The 25,440-nt window shown below is 29.0% G+C and overlaps 2 protein-coding genes across 7 annotated transcripts; both read right to left on the bottom strand.

Moving 5' to 3' along the window:
* Positions 1-882: 882 nt before the first annotated feature.
* LOC122849262 (probable serine/threonine-protein kinase clkA) lies at positions 883-11,861 on the bottom strand. 2 transcript variants are annotated; one of them, XM_044147936.1, is made up of 8 exons: positions 8,936-11,861; positions 8,752-8,850; positions 2,518-2,622; positions 2,263-2,382; positions 2,074-2,169; positions 1,764-1,995; positions 1,450-1,636; positions 883-1,359 (listed from the first exon to the last, which is right to left on the bottom strand). In XM_044147936.1, exons 1-6 carry the CDS (start codon positions 9,083-9,085, stop codon positions 1,966-1,968), a joined length of 600 nt encoding a protein of 199 aa, XP_044003871.1. In that variant the 5' UTR covers positions 9,086-11,861; the 3' UTR covers positions 883-1,359; positions 1,450-1,636; positions 1,764-1,965. The 2 variants fall into 2 exon arrangements, with proteins under 2 accessions (XP_044003871.1, XP_044003872.1); XM_044147937.1 differs by having other exon boundaries at positions 1,450-1,632; positions 8,936-11,163.
* A 1,157-nt stretch (positions 11,862-13,018) lies between these two features.
* LOC122849264 lies at positions 13,019-23,764 on the bottom strand. 5 transcript variants are annotated; one of them, XR_006373554.1, is made up of 5 exons: positions 23,540-23,742; positions 21,896-23,329; positions 18,399-18,509; positions 17,746-18,333; positions 13,027-13,131 (listed from the first exon to the last, which is right to left on the bottom strand). XR_006373554.1 is itself a non-coding variant. In XM_044147940.1 (3 exons), coding segments are annotated over exons 1-3 (1,554 nt in total). In that variant the 5' UTR covers positions 23,658-23,742; the 3' UTR covers positions 13,019-13,129. The 5 variants fall into 5 exon arrangements, 3 of the variants coding, with proteins under 3 accessions (XP_044003875.1, XP_044003874.1, XP_044003873.1); XR_006373553.1 differs by lacking the exon at positions 13,027-13,131 and having other exon boundaries at positions 16,677-18,333; XM_044147940.1 differs by lacking the exons at positions 17,746-18,333; positions 18,399-18,509 and having other exon boundaries at positions 13,019-13,131.
* Positions 23,765-25,440: the final 1,676 nt, after the last annotated feature.

The raw sequence follows: 25,440 nt of genomic DNA on the forward strand, positions 1-25,440 counted from the left end.
TGCCATAATTCATGAAAAAAATTTTTTATCCCTGAAATTTTCGTTTCGTAAAAAAAATAAGTAGCTGTTATATATTATTAAACAAACACCCTTCCAATATTAAATACATAATAGCGGTTCTTAATATATTTTTATATACATGGAAAGAATGAGAAAAAATCAGTCTTAGTGACCCGAATAAAAATTAATAAATGGCAAGTCATAGGTTGGTCAGTCTTCAATGTGCTACTGAGTTGTAAAATTGTATATCATTTTAAAAATGTCCATATATGTTTGTATATATAACCATATATAATTGTATACAAGATAAATAAAGTAAGCTACCAAGTTGTATAGTTGTATATGATTTTATAAATTCATATATATAAACATATATAAATATATATACAGTTGTATATGTCCATATATATGTTTGTATATAACCATATATGATTGTATACAAGATTAATAAACTAAGCTACCAAGTTGTATGGTTGTATATGATTGTATATAGTTGTATATGGTTGTATATAGTTGTATATGGTTGTATATGGTTGTATATAGTTGTATATGGTTGTATATAGTTGTATATGGTTGTATATAGCTGTATATGGTTGTATATGGTTGTATATGGTTGTATATGGTTGTATATAGTTGTATATGGTTGTATATGGTTGTATACAAACAGTTTATACCTCATGAACAAGTTTATATAGTTTTATAAACTTATATACAAATTTATATGATTGTATAAACTTATATACAACTGTATATGGTTGTATACAAAGTCACTAAAATAATCAACTTTCCATATACATCTATATACGATTGTATATGTTTGTATATGATTGTATATGGTTGTATATGGTTGTATATGGTTGTATACAAACCGTTTTTCCCGGGCTATAAATTCCATATATAGTTGTATACAACTGTATACAACTTTATAAATTTGTATACAGAAAATGGCGATATACAACTGTATGAGTTTGTATACAATCATATATGGTCGTATATGATTGTATATGGTTGTATACAAACCGTTTTTCCCGGGTATGGAAAAATTAATATTACAAAAATAAGATTCCTCAGCCAATTTATCAGGTAATTGATATAATTTGATTATTCAATCTATTTAATTAATTATTTCTTGTTACTATCAAAATTTTCTTCCTTTTACCTAAACTTAATTCTATAAGTGAGCTAACTTATCTAAATAAAATTTATTTTATTATATCATAAGTGTTTGTTGTGGAGATTGCTTCCTAAATCAGTGACCGTAGTGTGGCGCGCTCTCGTGGTCGAATGGAACCACTTACATATACGTAAGAGACTTTTATGGAATTTTTTTTTTTTATCTTCTACTGTTGATAAACCATTCTGAAAAAAGAATTGAAAATTATACAACTGTTATAGTACATCAAGATCAACATTGTAAAAATTATAAAAATGAGAATAGATTAAACTTACCTAATTTTTTCCAATTTACATTATTCCAATTAAATTTGATTGCTGCCTGAATTTTTACGAGCTGGATTGCTGCCTGAATTTTTACGAGCTTGCTTCCTCACTTTTGATGATGCTGTGTTGCATGCACTCGTTATGCCATTCAGAACAAATGATTTATTTGCTTGTGGATAAATTTTCTTAATACTTTCTGGAATACAAAATATTAACTAATCAATATACTATAAACATAGAATGAATTCAATAAAGAAATCAACATGGTTACATATCAAGATATAGATTATTGAATAAATTAAAAAAGGAGCGTGAAAAATTACCGTAAATGGCTGTTATAATTCTTTCGTCTATTCCAGGTTTGGCTGCTCGATTTAAAAAAGCGTTAGATTTTTTTCCAGTGCGTGAATGTGTCGCTAAAACTGTTTCAGGTACTAAAAACTTAATAAGAAGAGAAGCATAAGATGCTTCCTTCTTTAACATCGTTAATGGACTGGGAATTAATAGATACTGACTAGCTTTTACCTATACTATTCCATGTAAATGCTTCCAGCGCTGTAAGTTATAATTAATTTTATTTTATATTTATTTATATATCACAAGAAAATATATTATAGAACAAAAAATTTTTACCTTTGGCTGGGCTCTTAGTTCATCCAAATTCAAGCCAACCCCTTCTGACACTTCATGATTGAATGTTCTGTTGGGATCTACGTTTTCTTGTCGTTCCTGAAAAAGTTTATTTTGATATAACGACCATCTAGAAATACTATTGAATAAGGTATGTGAAAATATTATATAAATTGACTAATAATTTTATACCAAATTATGATTATTATCTCGAAGCACTTCGTCATTATTATCGTCGTTACTGTGGCCAGATTGATCATCAGAGAAATCATCATTTTGTTCAGCATCATCAGTCTGCCGTTGATCAAAATTCTGAAAATCACAAATAATAAATCAATTGTCTGATAAATATTCAATTATATGATATGTAAAGCAGGAAAACAATCATAAAGGTATAACAGAAAGTAAAAAATAAATACCTGGGTTAAATTTTATTCAAAAACTTACATTGTTATTATACTGAACTTCTTGGCTATTTCTTTCATTCAGCCATCGGTGGTTTCTTGAATTTGTCAGTTCACTTGACTGGGAATTAGAGTTTTGCGCGTCATCCTGAAAGATAAATTACAAAAAAAAAAAAAATTATTAGCCGCCTTCAAATTTTGCAATTGAAGAAATTTAATAGATTATCAATGTAAAAGTATAATTGTAAGCTGTTATAGTTTACCTCTAGTAAACAAGCAAGATTTTTTCTTGAATGTATTGGTTGTTTTGATAAATTTATATCTAAACAAAAAAAGAAACACAGTTTTTTTTACAAAAAAGAGCGTCAAGTATTCGAGATCCCCACTAATTATATGATTATAGTAATTTTATTTTATATTGATATTTATTAATTTTTTAGATACAAAAAGATATAATACCAAAATAAGTCAAGAAGGAAATATTTAACGCATATAATTAAGTCTTAATCTTTGACAAAATTTTATACCTGACCCCGCCCGGTTCTTCCCAAATAAAATTTGAAGCCTACACACGTCTCGACAACAGAGTTAATGGTATTTTCCAATTATCCATTATTATATATATATATACCCTTCACATTTTATCTAGGCTTAGGACTGGCAGCATACAATCTTGTTACCTTGCCGGCGTGTTTAAAAAAATATATATATACATATATATATATACCTCTATACATATATATATTAGGCCGTTTCAAAAAAAAAAAAAAATTCTTTTTTTTTCTCTCCCACCCCCTAAAATCTTAGTATTTAACAAGACAAACCATCTACTATTTTCAATTTTTTTTTTTTTTTTTTTTTCAATGTCGCTCATCGACTTTAAATATTTTCCATTTAAAAAACATGTAAGCAGAATGTTCATTTTATACTTTTGTTTATAACTTTATCAGTTTTTGAGCTAGAGACTTGGTAATACGACCATTCGAAAGCTCAAAAAAAAAGCTTTGAAATACATATTGAAAAAAATTTTTGATCAACTGTTTCGTGGCTAGAGAACTTTATAAACGTTTATTTCTAAAAAAACGATAATTTATTTATTCGAAGACCTCTGGGCATTCATATAAAATTAAAAATTCGGTATATAAAATATAGTGTCTAAAGCTTTTTGATTAAGCTTTTTAAATAATCATCTTGAATTGAAATTTATTGATTATTATAAAAGTTATAATTTTTTGAAACACTGAAAAAAAAACAATGTTATTTGTGTAATTTTTTTATAAACGAATGAATGCTGTTTTCGGTTAGGTGTTTCAAAAAATCATAACTTTCGAAATAATCAATATATTTCAATCACGGAGAGAAATATCCAACAAAAATTGTTAAAAAAATACTTAAAAATTGTTGAACAGAACCACAAAAAAGTACCAAGATGTAAGTCCAATAAAATATGATGTGGGCATTATCAAAACTTGCTTTACCGATCCACAATTTTTGTGGTTCCCGGGGCACAAAAATTACGGTTCTGTACAACAAAATCTATTGGGCACGTATTAAAATCTATATAACTTCTAATAAAAATTCTGGTAAAACAAACAAAATTTGTTCTTCTTCAAATAAAAATTGTTACCAGTACCAATAAAATTTATTTAATTTCAAATAAAAATTCTTGTAAATTAAACATAATTTCTTGATTTTTTAATAAAATTTATTGTACAGTAACAATTAAATTTATTCAACTTTCAATGAAAATTATTACGGAGTAAACGAAATTTGTTTTCTACCTAAATAAAAATTAATGAACTCTTTTATTAAAAAAAAATAATAATAATAATAATTCATAATTAATTAATAATTAATTAACAATTAATACAATCATTTATGTGGCAAATCTTTTTTTTATTATTTTTATAAATGTAGTATTACACTTTTAAGTTTATTTAGCATAATACATCTGTTGTTATTTTTATTTCAACATACTTATATTCTAATTACGTTTTACCACCAGTTTTGCATTATGTTATAAATCTATGCACTCTAAACATATAATTGACAAAACTAAAATAGTAAAAAAAAAAAACCAAGTAAAAAAAAAAGAAGTTATAGTTGATAAATAAAAAAATTAAATTGACGTTTAAAAAGAAAGGTTATGTGATGAACAAATATCGAATCAACTAAAAAAAATTATGTACTGACTAATCTAACATAAGTAATCTTAGCTGCAAATTCACGACCTGTTTTATTTTATATTCACGCACTTTATAATTTACTAATTGTTATAATTCTTCAATAATTAAATAATCAAATAATGTCTACATATTTTTTTGTGTTTTTGTCAATCAATGACAGGTCCAAACCAATGCAAACCATCTCTCCTACATAATTCAGAGTGAGGCATAAACATAACTTGTAACGGCCAACAGTAATAACTCACACAACTGCACACAACTAACACATCCCTCCCAAACTTGTTTGTGTGTATCATCTGTTACTAGCTGACAAAAATTGTGGTTCTAGAACCACAAAATTTGTGGTGATCTAAGACAAAAATTCTTACGCGGTATACAAGTTTTGTTGGACCTCAAAAATTATTGTACTGAACAACAAAATTTATAATGCACAAAACAAAAAATATTAAAGTGAAAATAAAAATTATTAAATTAGGAAATAAAATTTGTAATAAAGCGGACTAATAATTGTGGTTCAATAAAAATTGTGGTTCTGTTTAACAAAAATTATGAATCTACAAAACGAATAATATTCAACATTTAACAAGTTTTATAAGAAAAACAATTAAAAAAAACGAAGCTTGCATCTTGGTACTAAATTGTTGTACCAGAACCACAATTTTTGTTGAACATTTCTCTCCGTGAATTCAAGATGATTATTTAAAAAGCTTAATTAAAAAGCTTTAGACACTATATCTTATATGCCGAATTTTTAATTTTATATAAATGCCCAGAGGTTTTCGAATAAATAAATTATCGTTTGTTTAGAAATAAACGTTTACGTAGTTTTCTAGCCGCGAAACAGATGATTAAAAATTTTTTTTCCAATATGTATTTAAAAGCTTTTTTTTTAAGCTTTCGAATGGTCGTATTTCCAAGTCTCTAGCTTAAAAATCGATAAAGTTATGAACAAAAGTATAAAATAAACACTTTGCTTACATGTATTTTAAATGGAAAATATTCAAAGTCGATGAGCGACATTAAAAAAAAAAAAAAAAAAAAATTGAAAATAGTAGATTGTTTGTCTTGTTGAATACTAAGATTTTAGGGGGTGGAAGAGAAAAAAAAAAATTTTTTTTTTTTTTTGAAACGGTCTAATATATATATATACTTATTTCGTCAATCAACAATTCAATAATGAATGCGTATGACACAATATGACACGAGCGCCGAATATATATTTTACAGTGTAAAAGGTGGTGTCCACTATGCAATTTTCCCAGATATCACCAAAAAATCTAAATGAATTCAGTTACAATGCTAATAAGCTAAGGGTTTAAACTCACGATAAGCCTAGTTTCGCTTGTAAAGCGCACTGAGCACGCGCAACAAGTTGGGTTGTGTCGAACTTGTAAACATGGCCGTCCTAATTCCCATGAAACTAGTAATATGTCGTCAGCCATCGTGGTTTTTCTAGTAATTTTACGTGTTGCGCATGCTTAGATCACTCAGAATTACGTCAGCCATGTTTACAAGCAAAAGTTAGCTTGTCGTGCGTTTGAGCTCTAAGACATTAATTTAATATAATTCAAATACTTTTCATAGATTTTCAAAAAAATCACACTTGTCACGCTCTATTCTTGTCTTTTTTATATGAAACTACTATAATAAAGTTGCAAGGTTGTGACTGCGCATACATTTATGTTGAAAGTGAACGACTACTAAATTTCAGTAGATCTGCATTAGTGTGAAAGTCTTTAAATTTTATTTGGGAAGAACCGGGTGGGGTCAAGTATAAAATTTTGTCAAAGATTAAGACTTAATTATATGCGTTAAATATTTCCTTCTTGACTTATTTTGGTATTATATCTTTTTGTATCTAAAAAATTAATAAATATCAATATAAAATAAAATTACTATAATCATATAATTAGTGGGGATTTCGAATACTTGACGCTCTTTTTTGTAAAAAAAACTGTGTTTCTTTTTTTGTTTAGATATCACATCTTTTTGTAAAGTCCTTCAATCATTCGATAGAAAAAACTATAATATTAAGAAGTATATAAAATTACTTGGTACCATCCGTATTAATTTTTGTTCGTTCTAAAAAAAAAAATATGTAAGCATTTTTTGCATTACTTCACCAGTTTTTGCTAGCAACGAACAAATTATTAATTTTTATCCAGCTAGTATTTTTGCGGAAATAACGGACATGCTTGGCGATTCCTACACGGGTGACATATATAATGGATTTTTTACACCATCTAAATATGTTAGTTTTTTTGCTCTATAGACAGATGCTTTTAGCAGCTGATTTTGATATTGAAAAATAAATCCTTTCGTAAATAATTTCGTAAATAAAAATATTTTATATTTCTATTTACATATCCTGTAAAAAAAAAAACTCATTAAACTTGACGGAAAGAAAAATAAACAATAACAACATGAGACTTGGGAACATAGGTTGAAGTATCATCCCAGTTAAAAAAATCTCATAGAAACCGCGAAAAAGGGTTAAATACACATCAAATGCTCATAGATATTATTATTATTCTATGAGCATTTCATGTGTATTTGACGCTTTTTCGTGGTTTCTATGAGATTTTTTAAACTGGGATTATTTGATTCGCGTCATCGATGCGATATTGAATACTATACTGACATATATAAAGGTTTTTTCACACCATCTAAATATGTTAGCTTTCTTGCTCTATAGACCGATGCTTCTGGCAGCTGATTTAGATAATCGAAAATAAATCCTTTCGTAAATAAAAATATTTTATATTTTTGTTTACACATGATGTAAAAAAAAAAACTCATTAAACTTAATGGAAAAAAAAATAAACAATAACATGTGACTTGGGAACATAGCTTAAAGTATCATTATTTAATTTGCGCCATCGATGCGATATTGGATACTGTGGTAAATATAAAGGTTTCCCACACCATCTACTACTACCTTGCACAATTTCATTTTTATAATGTTGTCAAATTGCTCTGGACTTGGAAACCATATTGCTTTGATCTGATTTGGTTTTATAATATTTGTCAGAGTGCAGTAAAGTTTTAAATAATCTTCAAGAAAAACGCAATTTCTAAAAATGATTTTAAAGTTTAAAAAAAAGGTATACATCTCAAAAATCTGTTTTTATTTTTATTGAAAAGATTCAATTAATTTATAAGATGATCAGAAGACAGAATATTTTTCACATCAATCAAATAATATATTCCAAAAGGCACAAGAAACAAGGGCACGATAAAGACAAAAAAGTGTATAAACAAAAGGTTACGTTTATCAGTAAGCATGTGTATGTTGTATATTAGCACACATTAGCACTCCTGATGAGTAGGATTCGCGCCTATATCCCAACGGCATATGGCGCGCGCACCATCGCTGCGATATTGAATACTGTAGCACCAACGATGCGATATTGAATACTGTATATGATATAAATAAAGGTTCTTTCACACCATTCTACTATTATTGCTCAATTTTTATTCTATAAGGTTGTGAATTGCTCTGGACCTGGCAGCCATAATGCTTTGATCTGATTTTGGTTTTATAATGTTTGTCAGAGTGCGGTAAGGTTTTATAAGAATTTCAAGAAAAGCGCAATTTCTGAAAATGATTTTGAAGTTTAAAAGAAAAGTATACTTCTAAAAAATCTTTTTTTTTTTTTATAAAAAAGTGTGATATTGATTTAATAAAATGATCAGAAGACATAATATATTTATCTGATCAATCATATTTTAAAATAATTTCCCGAGGAATTGGAGGGTTAGGGTTAGCTTTGTGTCGATAATATATAGGCACGGTAGTTAAATCTCGTTTATCCCACTTTTTTTTTTTTCTCATACTTGACGCGAGGCACTACCGTGCCTCTTGATCATTACTGCTAGTTGAACAGGCTTGGTTTTGACGGTTGCTTATTTCAAAGCTTTCAGACTGTTTTATTAGAAATTACAATTTACGATTAGTTTAAAATATTTTTTTTGTCGATAAAAGAATCTTAAGAAAAATTTAATTATTGGTCAATATAAATATAAAAAAATGAATTGTTATACTACTTCTATAACATTTGCAATTATACAATATAAAATTTTAAAAATACCAGTTCTAATGGATCATTTTCAGGTGACATTGGACCAAAGCTTCTGTTGACATTCAGAATATTTTCATCATCGCTATAGTTTTCTCTAGAGACACTCCTCTGTAAAAAAAATATTTTTTTTTATGTATTGCATATACACAAATGTGAAAATAATTGAAACAGAAATTTGTAAGAATAAATATACCTCAGCTTTTCGATTATATTGCGAATTCATTTTAGCATGCATACGTTCATAAGTTGTTATCTGATCACTATAATCTTCATCTGAAGATGAGTCTGTTGACTGATTCAATACAGGTTGTCCAATGGCTTTATTCATCATTTTTTTTTCCATCTGTTAATAGAAAAAAAAGAAAATTTTTCATAAATTATTTATTCATATTAGTTACTTTATTTATTTAACAATTGTAAATATGTGCACTGATATTTTTGGAACCATATTAATTATTATTTGTTTCTAGTGTAAAAAATCAAGATATTAAATTGAGTGTTATGTGAATAGCTTACCATAATATGTTTTTCTTTATAATGTTGCATTTTTTTTTCCGAAACATTTTTTGCGTCAATTTTTGTTTTGCAGCAAAATCATTTTCAGCAATTTTTTTTAGTAACATATTTTCATTGTCATCTTCATCATTTATGTGAAAATTTTACAAGTTATAAAAACGGTGCAATAAATAACTCGACGCAAAATCATAGTAGAGACTTCGTATTAGGCTCAATTTATGTGTCTCAAAAAAATCTATCGCCCGCTTTGTGAAATTCCTTTCTATTTATAATAGTTTTTGAGAAAAAAAACTATAAAATTGAAAAAAAAAGTTCTTTTTCTCGAAAACCGTTATTGAGAGAGAAGAAAACCCCCAATGCCGTCACTAGATTTTTTTAAGCCGCATAATTTGAGCTTAATTCGAACTCCCTATCTTGATTATAACAAAAGTTATGGCTCGCCGAAAAAAAAATTAAAAAAACGGATCAAAAAATGTCATCATAGAGTTGAAATAAAATGTTTATAAGGCTCCAAAAAAAGCTTTGAAAAACTCTATTGCCTTTCTTTCAAATATGAATAATGTTTTCGTTGATTAACGGTCAAAATATGTCTAAGCAATAAAAATAACAATGGCCCTAGCCGGAGTATTGAAAATTTTTAATTTTCAACGGGTAACGCTGGCCACATGCCCCAACAAATGTTACCAGGGGTGCATTCCTTTAATAAAAAATTTTTTTTCGTTTTGCAATTTCGCCCTGTAATACCGACTAAAAACTAGAAACAAAAACAACGACAAAAGTGATAAATTTCTTTATGCAATATTCCAGGCTTTACAGTTTACGATAATGTGTGATACGAGCTATGTGACAATAACAAACAATCACGACAAGTCAATTTTCTATTTATTTCAGTTTGATATAAACATTGAACAGTTATCCATCTAATAATTGGAAGCCAAAAAATTAATGTCATGTGCTAGTGCTGCCACTACAAGAAACAGCTTTTTCCTATAAAATTTTGGCCGGTATTACAGGGAGAAATTGCAAAACGAACAAAAAATTTTTATTAAAGGAATGCACCCCAGGTCTTTTTTTGCTATTGATTTGCTTTTGATTTTAGTGGTAAGTTTTCATAAATTACCGCTATTGGTGGTCCCCAGAAAAAAATCGCGTAGATCTACGTATATCAAATTAGATCTAACCGCTTTAGATAGAATAAGATTCGCAAAGCGGCGCGATCTACTTGTATATAACTAGTTCTAATTAGATATACTGAGATCTAATTAGATATAATGAGATCCAATTAGATATACTGAGATAGCACTGAGATTTCAAAAATTTATTGATTTAATAAAAAAACTATTGTTCAAATTGTTTAAACAATTTAATTTTTTTATTTATACAATTAATGATCTATTGGACCGAAAGATTTACACCACACATACTTACCATCGCCTGGACTTGAACACAGTATCCTCTTGGTGAAGGTCCAGAGCCTTACCTACTTAACCACAGCAGCAAAAATTAAAGACAACGAAAATTAGTTCTACTTGAATATTCATCATGACAATCCGAGAATCGACCGACACATGGTCGGCAAATTATATATGCAAGAATTAATATTCATAAATATAAACAATTAAACATAAATTTTATTTGTATTAGTTTTATAGACCCCGGAATATATTTTTATAATTAAAAAAAAATTTTTTTTTCTTGAAATTTTCGTTATATGAAAAAAAATGCCAAAGAATAACAGCAGCTTTCTATGAAATTTCGACATATATAAGTATATATCGAGATATAATTAGATCTTGCCACCTTTTCGATATGATTAGATCTGATTATATCTACTTAGATTTAATAAAATCTAGTTAGATCTAATCATATATGCTTTACTATAATTAGATCGTGGTGCATTTTCGATATGGTTAGATCTGATTATGTCTACTCATATCTGATTAGATCTATTTAGGTCTAATGAGATCTCCATAGATCTAATAATATATGCTTATATACATATAATTAGATCTTGCTGCTTTCGGATCTGCGATTATATCTAATTAGATTTTATTATATCTAGTTACATCTAATTTGATTTGAATATATCTAATTTGATATACGTAGATCTACGCGATTTTTTCTGGTTCTTGTGTTTTGTGTTTGTAATCTGTTTGACAGCTTGTTCTCTAACCTCATAATCTTACGTTTTAATCATGTAAATTGCCGAGTTCGTTCCGACTTCCCCGCAGGGTTGCCAGGTTGTGCGATTTACCGCCAAATTGGCGATTTGGCAACAATTTTGGCGAGACGTTTTTAAAATTGGCGAGATGGCGATTCGTCACATAATCTGGCGATCAAGAAGACTAGAAATACAGGAGGACGAACTTGCCTCAAAAAACCGTTCCGCTATGTGATCGCCGCATAATTGAGGGGCGCTAGTAGTACCACGGTAACGTGCGCGAATTGTAGCTGTGTTCGATGGTCGTCTCGGCTCAGTTCCGTCTCACTTACGGCTCACTTATGGCGCTAGCGACGTACGGTTGTTTGAAGAACTACAAAGGCACAAAATCTCAATACAGGTGCCTATCTATATCATCACTGTATCAATGCCCCAATAAATATTGTTGTTTTTTTGATAGCTGAAAACTCTCTTTTTTTTTTTGTTGAAGACATGTCAACAGTTTTTTTGCCAGTTTTTGGCATTTTTAATATTAATAAACAATTATATTAAATGAAATATATTTTAAAATTAACGCTTTTCTAGACTATAGAATTTTTTGTCTAGGCGGTAATGTAAGTTACATATACATTTATATATACATATACATGTATATACGTAAAAATACATGTCACCGGTGCAGTCAGCCATACAGGCCAGTTTACCAAAACATTAACATCACCAAGCGCTACCAAGTGAGAAAGTGGTGGTTGCCGGTAAGGCTGAAAATCAACAAAAAATTTCCAGCTACCCCTAGAGGGCTGATCGCCACTACATCGCCAGCAAGAAGACTAGAAATACAGCACCCGTATTCACGGGGCAAAATTGTTCTCATTGGGGCTTTTTTTCCGCTGATGGCGCTAAACAAAATTTTACGTTCATATAGAAAAGCTTCACAAGCGCCACCATCGGAAAAAAAACGCCCTAATGAGAACATCCTCTGAATACGGGTGCAGGAGGACTTACTCCCTATCTTGCCTGTATATAAAAACCGTTCCGCTATGTGATCGCCGCGCCAATTGCGGGCGCTGGTAATTCGCACGGTAACGCAGAGCGGTTTTATATACAGGCAGATATCTCCTCGTATTTTAGTCGCTTGCACGATGTGTGGCGATCAGCCCTCTAGCTGAAGATTTTTGTTGATTTTCAGCCACCGGCAACCACCACGGTAGCGCTTGGTGGTTAATGTGGTAAACATGGCTTTGACTGCAGGTGACATGTAATTTTACGTATATACATGTATATATATATATAAATAACATAGTAACACATTACCGCCGACAAAAATTCCTAGCGTTAATTTTAAAATATATTTCATTTAATATAATTGTTTATTAATATTAAAAATGCCAAAAACTGGCAAAAAAACTGTTGACATGTCTTCAACAAAAAAAAAAAGAGAGTTTTCAGCTATCAAAAAAAATGGGAAAAATATGACTGGGCTAAAGGTTAGGAAAAATATTTATAATCATGTTTATTTGATATATGTTTATATTGATAAATTGTATTCATGTATTTTATATAGGATGGATTACATCAATTGTGAATGCTCCAGAAAAATATCATAAATTAAACTGTACTTATCAAAATGAAGAATGGTGTAAAGCTTGCAAAATAATTTTACGTGCTCATTGCACTGACTTGGATCGTCATTCAGCAAATTAGCAATTTTTCTGAAAAAATTAAAAATAAACCAAAAATTATTTCAATAAAAATACATTATATATTTTATTTTTAAGCCAGCAAAAACTAATTTTGAAATATTTTTATAAAAAATGTAAAGTTAATATGTTTATTATTGAAATAAATATAATTTATTTAATATTTAATACTATAAAATAAAATATAGGTGTGTTATGTATTATTATTCGTCCAATTTAAATCCAGTCAATTCATTGAATACATACAATTTTAACATATATACTATGAAATAAATTGGTCATTTTTATGTTTATAAAGTTGGATAAAAGATGGTGATATGTGGCGTTTTGAAGGTAAAGAGATAGCGATACGATGCTCTGAAACCCTGCTTCCCCGAAATGCCCGGATTAATTTTGGAGGGCAGGGCCTGTTCATCCAAGTTTGTTCCCGAAAAAAAAAACCGAGTTCGTTCCAATCGTTTCCCCTACCGTGTCCCCTCTACTTTGCCACAATTTAGTTTTTTTTGGTATTACTTAGATATTATCTTTTCCTTAGCTAAATTTTCTACTAGCTAGATTCTTCACTGAGCTTTAATTATAGGCAAACACGCAATATCTATACATAATTTTACCATCTTCTCCTTGGCTAGATTTTTTACTTAGCTACATCTTTTCCTTAGCTTCAATTATAGGCAAACTCACAATATCTACATAATTTTACCAGCTTAATTTTTCCCACAGCTACTTTCCTTTAGCTAGATTTTTCAGATTTATGATTTTAGAATTTAAGGAGGGGGTATACTCAAAACTAAAATGGGGAATTTGCGATAGGAACGAACTCGGCTGCAATAGTACCGCCCCCGGGAATGAACTCGGATTTTTTTTTAGCCTTAATTCGGCTTGGAAACGAACTCGGTACCAGCCGAAAATAATAATAACTAAAATAGAAAAATATAATATTGGAAATTAAATGTATTTTCATGATTAGTGTCTGCGAGAAAATGTAACTAAGGAATGGATGGAGCCATATAAATTAATTTGTAATCTTCATTAATTCCTCAGTAATATTTTCCATGATAAATTAAAATTATTGTGTCAAATGGCTAAGGAATTGATTGAGAGTACAAATTAATTTATTTTTCGACATCTTATCCTTAGATACATTTTCCAATAGCTTTTTGATTAATTAATTATGGCGAATATTGCTACGAAAAGAATATAAAATTGAGTAGTAGTCTTTTTCAATTCTTCAGCAATATTTGCCTAAATAAATTAAAATAATTATGCCAAATGGCTGAGGAAGTATTTGAAGTATACAATTTAATTTATTCACTTTCATCCTTTCCATTAGCCATTAGCCAATAGCTTTTTAATTTATTATGGCAAATATAGCTTAGGAAAGGATGATGGAGCTGAAACTAGCGCCCGACAGTTCCGCGCCCACTTATAGTTAGCGAAATAGAGTATAGACTATATAAATGAGAAGCGCGTGGATTTTTTTTTTTTGTTTATGGTGTTGTCTTGGCCGAGGGAATTTGTTTAAAAAAAATTTATATATACCAAAATTTAGAGAATAAAAAAAGCTACAAGAAAACCACCATAAACATGGGGATCTAAGATTTATTATGGTGGAAATGAACCGCGCGCCCAGAAAATATTTTGTTATTTTTTTCAATTTTATTTTTACGTTTTTCTGGGCGCGCGGTCTATTTGTACCATAATAAATCTTAGATCCCCATTGTTATGGTGGTTTTTTTGTAGCTTTTTTTATCCTCTAAATAATGATGTATATAAATTTTTTTTAACTAGATTCTCTTGGCCAAGACAACGCCATAAACAAAAAAAAAAAAACGAAAAAATAATTAAAGTAACCAAGTTATTTTGTTTTTTTTTTGTTTATGGGGTTGTCTTTGCCGAGGGAATTTGTTTAAAAAAAATTTATATATACCAAAATTTAGAGAGTAAAAAAAGCTACAAGAAAACCACCATAAACATGGGGATCTAAGATTTATTATGGTGGAAATGAACCCCGCGCCCAGAAAATTTTTTGTTATTTTTTTTAATTTTATTTTTACGTTTTTCTGGGCGCGCGGTCTATTTCTACCATAATAAATCTTAGATCCCCATTGTTATGGTGGTTTTTTTATAGCTTTTTTTATCCTCTAAATAATGATGTATATAATTTTTTTTTAACTAGATTCCCTCGGCCAAGACAACACCATAAACAAAAAAAAAAACAAAATAACTTGGTTACTTTAATTATTTTTTCGTTTTTTTTTTTTGTTTATGGCGTTATCTTGGCCGAGGGAATTTGTTTAAAAAAAATTTATATATACCATAATTTAGAGAATAAAAAAAGCTACAAGGAAACCACCATAAACATGGGGATCTAAGATTTATTATGGTGGAAAAAGACCGCGCGCCCAGAAAAACGTAAAAATAAAATTGAAAAAAATAACAAAATATTTTCTGGGCGCGCGGTTCATTTCCACCATAATAAATCTTAGATCCCCATATTTATGGTGGTTTTATTGTAGCTTTTTTCATTCTCTAAATAATAATGTATATAAATTTTTTTTAACTAGATTCCCTTGGCCAAGACAACCCCATAAACAAAAAAAAAAACAAAATAACTTGGTTACTTTACCCCTTTCTCCCCATTGTATGTACGCACCGGAGAAAAATTAAAAAAAAATTTTTTTATAGTTAATAATTTCTTTCTAATCTTTGTCTAACTAATAAAACCAAAAAAAAAATCCAAAAACCATGAAATTGATAATTAAACATTTTTATTAACAATTAATTGCATAGTGGACTTTTGGTCTATTGGAATAACCTGTTTTATTATTATTATTATTATTATTATTATTGATATTATTATTGTTATTATTATTATTATTGAGATGCATATTTTGGTTTCACCAGTACAAATAAGCTCTCGTTTTTTTCTTTGAAATGGAGAAAAAATTATCTACAAATAATCTTTTCTAAATGAACCAGGCAATTGTCAATTACCAATTGCGCAGTTCCTTGAAAATCTAATCATAACAAAAAAAAAAACCTAGTTTTTTTCACAAAAAGAAGCGTCAAGTATTCGAAATCGTTTAGCTATTTTATTTTTTTAATACAAAAAGATGTGGTACCAAAAAAAGTCAAGAATTAAATATATTTTTAATGCATATAATTAAGTCTCAACTGTTGACAAAATTTTAAACTTGACCCCACCTTTTTTTCCCAATTTGAATTTCATATTTATATATAATATATATTGGATCAGGTGGGGTCAAGTTTAAAATTTTGTCAACAGTTAAGACTTAATTATATGCATTAAAAATATATAACTTTTGTACTTTATTTTGTATTAAAAAAATAACCATCGATGCGATATTGAATACTGTAGCACCATCGATGCGATATTGAATACTGTACTCATATAAATAAAGGTTCTTTCACACCATTCTACTATTCTTGCTCAATTTTATTTTTATAATGTTGTCGAATTGCTCTGGACTTGGAAGCTATAATGCTTTGATCTGATTTGGTTTTATAATGTTTGTCAGAGTGTGGTAAGGTTTTAAAGAAATATCAAGAAAAAAGCAATTTCTGAAATTGATTTTAAAGTTTAAAAAAAAAGTATACATCTAAAAAAATTTTTTTTTTTTTTTATAAAAAAGTGTGATATTGATTCAATGAAATGATTAGAAGTCATATCATTTTTATCTGATCAATCATATTTTAAAATAAATTCCCAAGGAATTAGAGGGTTAGGGTTAGCTCTATGCCGATAATATATAGGCACGGTAGTTAATCTCGTTTATCCCACTTTTTTTTTTTTCTCAAACTTGACGCGAGGCACTACCGTGCCTCTTGATATTTTCTATAAATATCCAATAATTTTGTTTTTTTGTCTTTGTTTTGACATGGGTTGATTTGTACTAAGCAAAGCGTTAGTTTGAACCTTAATAAAAATGATAAAAAAACGGGTACAAATTAGCTATATATTGCTATATAGCAAGATGAAAAAAGCCCTGGCAGAAATATTTCTCCAACTTTTTCCAACTTTCTCCGCCTTTTTTCCAACTTTGTCCTCCTTTTTCCGGAAATGACCCATGGTTGGAGAAAAGTTGGAAAAAAGTTGGAGTAAATTTTTGGTTGAAGAATGGTTGGAAAAAATATGGAGTACATTTCAGGTTGGAGAAATAGCAGAAAAAAGTTGGAGAAAAGTCGGAAAAAAGTTGGAGTAAATTTTTGGTTGAAGAAAGGTTGGAGAAATTTGTCCGCCATTTCTCCAACCATGGGTCATTTTCGTAAAAAGGTGGAGAAATGACGGAGAAAAGTTGGAAAGAAGTTGGAGAAAAGACGGAGAAATGTTTCTACCAGTATCCTTAAAAACAAATATAAAAAGATCAAAGTAGAAATGAAAAACAAAGGACAAAAAAAGAAGCAATATTCTCAAAGAAAAAAAAATGACAAACTCAACTAAAAACTCGATATGTTTTTAAATTTTATATGATTAATTTTTGGTGTTCTTTGAACTTTAAAAGTTTAAACTTGTAACCCTTTTTTAAGAACAATAATGATAATTCAAGCTCTTCACTTTAAAAAACTTATCAATTTTTTTGGTCAACAATTAAATTTTGTTTTTACTTTTATCATCATGAAGAGAACAATCGTCCCAACCTTCATCTTCCCAATCAGATATTTCTCCAACAAATTCTTCAAAACTCGTATCATTTTTTGTTACTAATGATTTTTTTCTTACTGGTGATATTGTTAATCGAGCAGGTTCAACGAGTCGTAAATTGTGTTTGATACGAACGAGTTTTTGAGTACGATCATTTAATAATGAGTTTCTGTTTTTTGTATGAATATTTGCAAAAGAAGCAGTCAATTTATCATGATTTTCTTTGGACATTTTAGTATCAATAAACTTGTCAATTGAGCCTTTGTTTTGAGTTGTTTTGTTCTTTGCAATTAGTGCTACAACTTGCTCAGATGAGATCTGACATCAGGTTTATTATTTGGCACAATCATTTTCATAAAATTTTTTTTAATTTCATCATCACAATTTTGACATTCTTGAGCAAGATGCTTCATCATTCTACCAACATTTGAAACATATTTTTTTCCACAATATTTACAACTTCCTGTCGTGTATTTGCATTCAGGATTTGCAACAACATCAAAATGTTTCTAAACTTCAAATTCAGGATGATCCATTGTTAAAATTGGTATCTATAAAATGTATGGACTGTTATTAAATCTCTTTGAACTATTATTTAATTGCTTTTTTTACTCACATATATGACATATCAACAACAAAAATGTCGACTGTCAACTCTGGGTTTAACCTCACTTTTCTTTTTTACAATAACCAAGTCTCTCTGAACTGAATATGATATACACATCAACTGCAAATTATAATTTTAATTGTTATATAATTATTTAAAATTTATCACTGATAATTTTTATTGTTTAGAAAAATGTTCAGAAAAATATTAATAACAATAAAAATTAAAATTGTTATGATGCTTACTTTTTTCACTGTCTTTTTTTATTCATGAATTTTTCAATTAAACTAAAAAGTTCTTCTCTCAAAAAAAAAAAATTTCTTAAATTGTATAAAAATTATCTTGGATCATGACCGAATATTCACAATTTAAAAAATAAATTTCTCGGGTTATGACAAACTATTCCTTGGTTCATGAACAAATGTTCCTATAATTTATAGAATTAATAATAATTTTTATACAATTTAAGAAATTTTTTTTTTTTTTTTGAAAGATCTTTTTAGTTTAAACCAAAACTTTTCTTTCAGTGTTCTTAATTGATGGTATTTCTTTTTATCCTCCTGAATAACTTCATCTTTTTTCTATCCCTCCCACAACTTATTTACCCCTACCATTTTTTATCCCCTCTACAATTTATATTACAAACGTAAAATAGATGATGAAATAATGAAATTATTTACAATACTTTTTGTAATTTGTCTTGATGATGCAAATGCTAAGGTTTCTGTTTTTTTTCAAAAAAATCAATGACGAATAGATGGACGTCGGTGTTAAGGTACATTCGTAGCTACGTCCAGACAATCAGAATTTCTTGAAATTTATACAGTAGATAGTTGAAATATTAATGCATCGTTTTGTTAAATCAGTTTTTTTGTTATAAACCTTTTTTTTTTTTAATAATTTTTAAAAGTTGACTACTTTTAGAGGGGTTATACATGGGCTCTTATGGGAGGCTATGTTTGAAATTTCTTTGAACATAACTAAATTACATTTCTAACACTAATTTTTTTTTGAAAAACTAATCAATAATAGTAAAAATAATAAGGAAATTTTTAATGTTCTGTTCTCATAGGGTTTTAAAACTGCTTTTTGAGTAATAAATAAAATTATCTATCAAAAACACGGATTTTTATGATTTTCTAATGAGAAGCCATGATAACTGGGCAATATTGAAATAGCGGGAAAATTTAAACTTGCACAAAAGAAACTCAATTACCAAATAATTGAGCATCATAAATGCAAGTGTTAATAAAAATATTATTAAAAATGCTTTTATTAACTATATAAAATTAAGATTAATAATGAATATTAATATTAATTAAATATAAATAGAAAACTCAATATCAGTGCAAATCAGTGATGCATACTAACAAAAAAAAATTTTTGTGTGCAATATTGAAATGAATAAATATCATAAGATAATTTTTTTTATTAATATATAATTGATTTTTATTGAAATATATAGCATAAAATTGATAAATAATGAAAAAAAAGAATGGTTTACGCAAAAAAAATAATCACAAAAAATTCAAACTTTTGGTTTTTTGGGGTTGGTATGACAAAATCTACAATGTAAAAAGCGTAGGATTTTATTTAGGACACGCCCCTAAAATCTAGCTATGAAAGTGCCTCAACAGGTTGAAACTTGAAAAAAATTACGAAGCCCTGTGGTCTAGAGGTTCAGGAGTTTGCCCGGTATGCAAAAGACCTAAGTTCGAATCCTGGCGGGGGAACTTCTTATTTTTTCCAAATGTCTGTTTTTTTCAAAAAAATCAATGACGAATAGATGGACGTCGGTGTCAACAGATTGAAACTTGGGAAAAATTAAGAAGCCCCGTGTTCTAGACATTTTTTTGAAAAAATCAGAAACTTGGAAAAGAATCGCTTGAAATGTTTTTTAATTTTTCGGAACATTATACAAAATCATTTATAGAACTGTTAGATTGAATTCGAGTAAGTTTGAGTAGGGTCTATGTCAAGACTACGATTTCCGTGGCGACAAAACTTTATGACTGACATTGAAACGTCATTTCAAGATACATTTTATATTTACCCGTCGATATCTCGAGAACTATGGAAGATATTTAATTTCTATTTAGATCACTAGTCAACATCTCTCAGCCTTTTCAACTTTGAAAAAAAAAAAAAAGTTAAAAACAGGGGTGCTTGAACTTAGCCTGCATAAGTCCTAGAAAAATTTTCTATGATACTTATTAGAAGCGTCTTAATTTGTAATATTTTGTACCGTCATTGTTTTAATTTTTATCTCAAAATTAAAGGGTGGAGAAAGGGTTAAAAATCAGCTTTTTTGAGATGACTTAGGGGGGGGGGGAGAAATTATTACAAACACAGAATAATTTGTACTAATTTTTACCACCAAGCCCGAAATTTGTACCTGAAAAATAACAACAAAAAAAAAATTATTTACTCCAAAATTTTAATTAACAATTGCAAATCTGCTTTAATAATCAACATATTTCGAGCACCAAACTCGAAATTCGTACCTTAAAAAAAAAACAAAGAAAAAATATTTACTCCAAAATATTTCTATACTGCTTCCAAAAATGAATATTTTCAAATAATTTTTTTTTTATTTTAAATTTAATGGTACAAATTAAAGCACAACTTACTCTGATGAAATATGTTGATTATTGAAGCAGATATGCAATTGTTAATTAAGATTTTGGAGTAAGTAATTTTTTTTTTTGTTGTTATTTTTCAGGTACGAATTTCGGGGTTGGTGGTACAAATTAGTACAAATTATTCTGCGTTTGTAGTAATTTTTTTCCCCCTAAGTCATCTAAAAAAAGTAGACTTTTAACCCTTTCTCCAGCCTTCAATTTTAACATAAAAATTAAAACAATTACGGTATAAATTAGTACAAATTAAGACGCTTCTAATGAGTATTCTAGAAAATTTTTATAGAGCTTATGCATGATTGGTTCACGCACTTAAAAAATAGACGAAGAAACAAAATAATAAGTTTATTTTATTTAGTTTAAAAAAAAGAGAAAAAGAGATCGAATGTTTGACCCCACAGCAACCGTTGCCAACTACAATATTTATAAAGTCAACAAAAAAAAAAATTGAAAAAAGACAGACGAAGAAACAAAATAATAAATTTATTTTATTAATTAAAATAAAGAGCGAAAGAGAAAGAATATCAAGCTAAGGACCCGAAAGACAACCAATCACAGAACGAAGAACCAGCATTACAGTTCTTCTTTTTATAATAGGATAATACTCTTCAAGAAAAAAACTATCGGAATCATTTATAATATTATTATTATTAAAAATTCCTCTCGGCCATAATTTTTCGCTTAAAAAGACCTCATATCAGTCAGAAAACTTTGTCGCCACGAAAATCGTAGAATTGCCGGGTCTACAGATATTTTTCTCCTATAATAACTAAAAAAAACATAGAGTTCAAACATAAGTAGGTGAGTTTTCCAAGTTGGTTTCACAAACTTCACACATAGTAGCAATTTTATTATTAACCAACGTACAGTTTGGGCACTGTTTACTCCCACTTTCTAGAGGTTTTTCGTTTGGTACGCTTCGTCTAGATTTTCCACACATTTGACAAATTTCGGCTTGAGTTGTATTGATAAATGTACAAAATAGACAATTCCATTCATGATATCCGATATTTTGGTGCTCATTATTAGACTCAATAGAAAATTTGTCAGCCTTTTCATATAGTTGTGTAGCGCTTTTCAATCGATGTGATTCGTCTATTTCAACTTTCTGAGATATTTTATTAAGATCGATTAAGTTTAATGATGACTTCAAATTTTTTTGTAATTCTGGGTTACTCGACATTTTTTTCTCAACGGTATTCAAGAATGTTATTTGAGGATCGAACCAGTGGCGATGAAGCCGCTCGACGCTAATAGCCGAATCGTCATTTTTCCTTCTAGCTTTTTTTTTTTCTTGGAAAATCAACTCTCGATCATTTGGATGTTTTGTATTTTCAGATGTCCGATGTAAAGTGTTAGATTCACTTGAGATGGAATTTTGATGGACGGAAGTTCTAACGAAAGACATGTCCCTCTCACAGAGGTATTTCATGGAATAGTCAATGAGATTTATGTCAGTTTGACCAATCTTACGACTTGAATCACAACTGTTGTCACATTTTTCATGTCTTTTATTAGACTGAGGCATTATCTTACTTGTTAAATTTTTTGTTAACTGGTTCTGAGAACCAGATATCACTAGCCGATCGGTTTTTATTATTTCACAAGAAACAGAACGAGAAGCGAACGCACAATTTGGTGTAAATTCGGTAGTAGCTACAACGTCGTATATTTTTTTATCACTTGAGTCGTTAAAATTGTCTTCGAAAGTATCGTCTGATGTAGTTGAATTGAATCGTTTCTGATAATACTGTGGATAATTTTCTGATTTCATTTTGTTTTGATTATCTCGTTGCAGCAGTTGATGGATACTCCGAATAGCTTGCTCTGCAGTTCCAACGAATTTTCTTCGATGTTCTATGATATCGAACCATGATATAGAGAACGATTTAGAAACAGTCTCAAAAATTTTCTTAAGAATTTGACATTCAACAAACGCAACGATTGCATCTCTCGAAACATTTGAAACTTTGTCGGGATCAATAGGACCATCAAGTGTTAAAACTGAATGTTCAGATTTCTTGTATCCCATTAAATAGAACATAAGTTCAGCTTGAAACAAGTTAGCTTCGATTTCGTGCTTATAGTAACCACTATAAGTTTGAACAGAACGATATTCTTTTCGCCATGGTTGAGCCAGGAGATTCGAGGCGTATATAGAAATTGCCGACCATGCTTCACTTGCACGATAAACACTAAATCCTTCTAATGTTTCTGCAGATCGTAGTAGAATATCAGACGTTTCTTGGAATACATATTTTTTTTCGTTTGGGACGAGACCAACATATTCGTTGATAAAACCTAGAAAAGTTATGAATAAATCAAATTGTTGTTCTATTTACGGATTGTAGATAACTCATGTTCACTATTAAGGCATAATAAACTCCTAAAAAAATTGGTAATCGATAAGTATATCCTATTAGCGTCTATATTTAACGATCGTTGCTAATTTTTAATTGCTTATAAATCGTTTTATAATTTTTCAAACTTGTGTTTCATGTAATGAAATACCTTCTAATTTGTAGCGTTCTTTGATTTTTGATGGACTATCGTTGGTTTCTAAATATGTCAAATGGGTATTATGAATTCTTATGCAAATTTCTTGCAATCGGTCCAGTCTTCGATCCATGACTAAATTTATTGTAGAGTGAGGCTGGCTCTCCCAGATAACAATTTGTCAGGGCAAAGGCATGTGAGATGTAGCCACTAGCATAGTTTTTCGACCAATAGTTCTATGCAGTGTTGGGTAGGTATGATACCGGTGTATCATACAGCAGTATCATACACTGTATCATACAGTATGATACATCTCCATTATCATACGCCATGTATCATTAGAGTGCCCAGATAACCACAACTGGTAGGATTATATGCTACCGGTAATTTACTGGTAGCTTACCAGTAAATACTACTGGTAGATAACTGGTAGCTCCTACCAGTAATTTCCAACCAGTATATTACTGGAATTCTACTGGTAGATACTACCAGTAGGAACTACCAGTAATCTACCAGTAAAATTCCAGTAACAAATTACTGGTAGGAACTACCAGTAATCTACCAGTAGAATTCTAGTAAAAAATTACTGGTAGGAATTATCAGTAATCTACCAGTAAATTTCCGGTAAAAAATTACTGGTATCAACTACCAGTAGTCTACTGGTAGATTACTGGTAAATCATTTTGATAAACCCGAAAGCCTCAGCATCAGAGTATTTGCGGTAATAAATATCACCCAATATAATAATATTATTGAATAAATTAATATTTTACGGCATACAACTAAAGTATAAATGCAGCTAAAAAATTTATTTTTAAAACAAAAAAATGTCCCAGAGGAAGATGTAGCTGAGTATTAATGTTGCTTAAAACATAATTTTCTAGCCACATTGATTCTAGAGCTACATTTTTTCACTGCTACTGCTTGTCTATATATATAAATTCATTTATTTAATAAATAAAGTACATGTAATTTAATTGTTAAGGATAAATATGTAAGAAAAGATGTAGCTAAGGAAAAAATGTAATAAGGAATTGAAGTTGCTTTAAACATAATTTTCTGGCCACATTAATTTCTTAGCTATATCTTTCATAGCTACATCTTTTCCTTCAATTTTTATTTTCGAAAAATGAAATATATTTTTAGTCATCACAAAATAAAAATCGCAAGAACAAGCAGTAGCTAACGAAAGATGTAGCTAAAAAATTAGGTTGCCAAAAATTATGTTTTTAGGCCAAATTAATTGCTTAAAGAGATGAACAACTTGACACCAGTACTAACTACATCTTTTCCCTGCTCTACTTCTCCACTGGCATTTTGTTTTATTTTATAAATAAAATACATGTAAATTATTTTTTGAAAATACAAATGTCCAGGAAAGAAACGTAGCTAAGGAAAAGCAGTAGCTAAGGAAAGAAGATGTAGCTAAGAATTAATGTGACTAATGAATTATTTCCTTGAAATATAATTCTTTGGCAACATTAATTATATAAATCCCCGTAATTCCCTTGCTATCTTTCATAGCTACTACTTTCATGAACAAAAATTATTTATAAATAAAATACATGTAAAATTTATTTTTGAAAATACAAATGTCAGGAAAAGCAGTAGCTAAGGAAAGATGTAGCTAAGGAAAGATGTAGCTGAGACAGTGACTAATGAATTATTTCCTTGAAATATATAATTCTTTGTAACATTAATTCCTTATAATCCACAATTCATAGCTACATCTTTTCCTTAGCTTCTACTTTTCCTTGGACATTTTATTTATTTTATAAATAAAATACATGTAAATTTATTTTGAAAATATGTCCAAGGAAAAGCAGTAGCTAAAAGGAAAAGATGTAGCTAAGGAATTGATGTTGCCAAAAGGAGTATGTTTTCAAGGGAAATAATTCCTTAGTCACATTAATTCC

This window comes from Aphidius gifuensis, linkage group LG2 (assembly GCF_014905175.1).
Source record: "Aphidius gifuensis isolate YNYX2018 linkage group LG2, ASM1490517v1, whole genome shotgun sequence".
Taxonomy (NCBI): domain Eukaryota; kingdom Metazoa; phylum Arthropoda; class Insecta; order Hymenoptera; family Braconidae; genus Aphidius; species Aphidius gifuensis.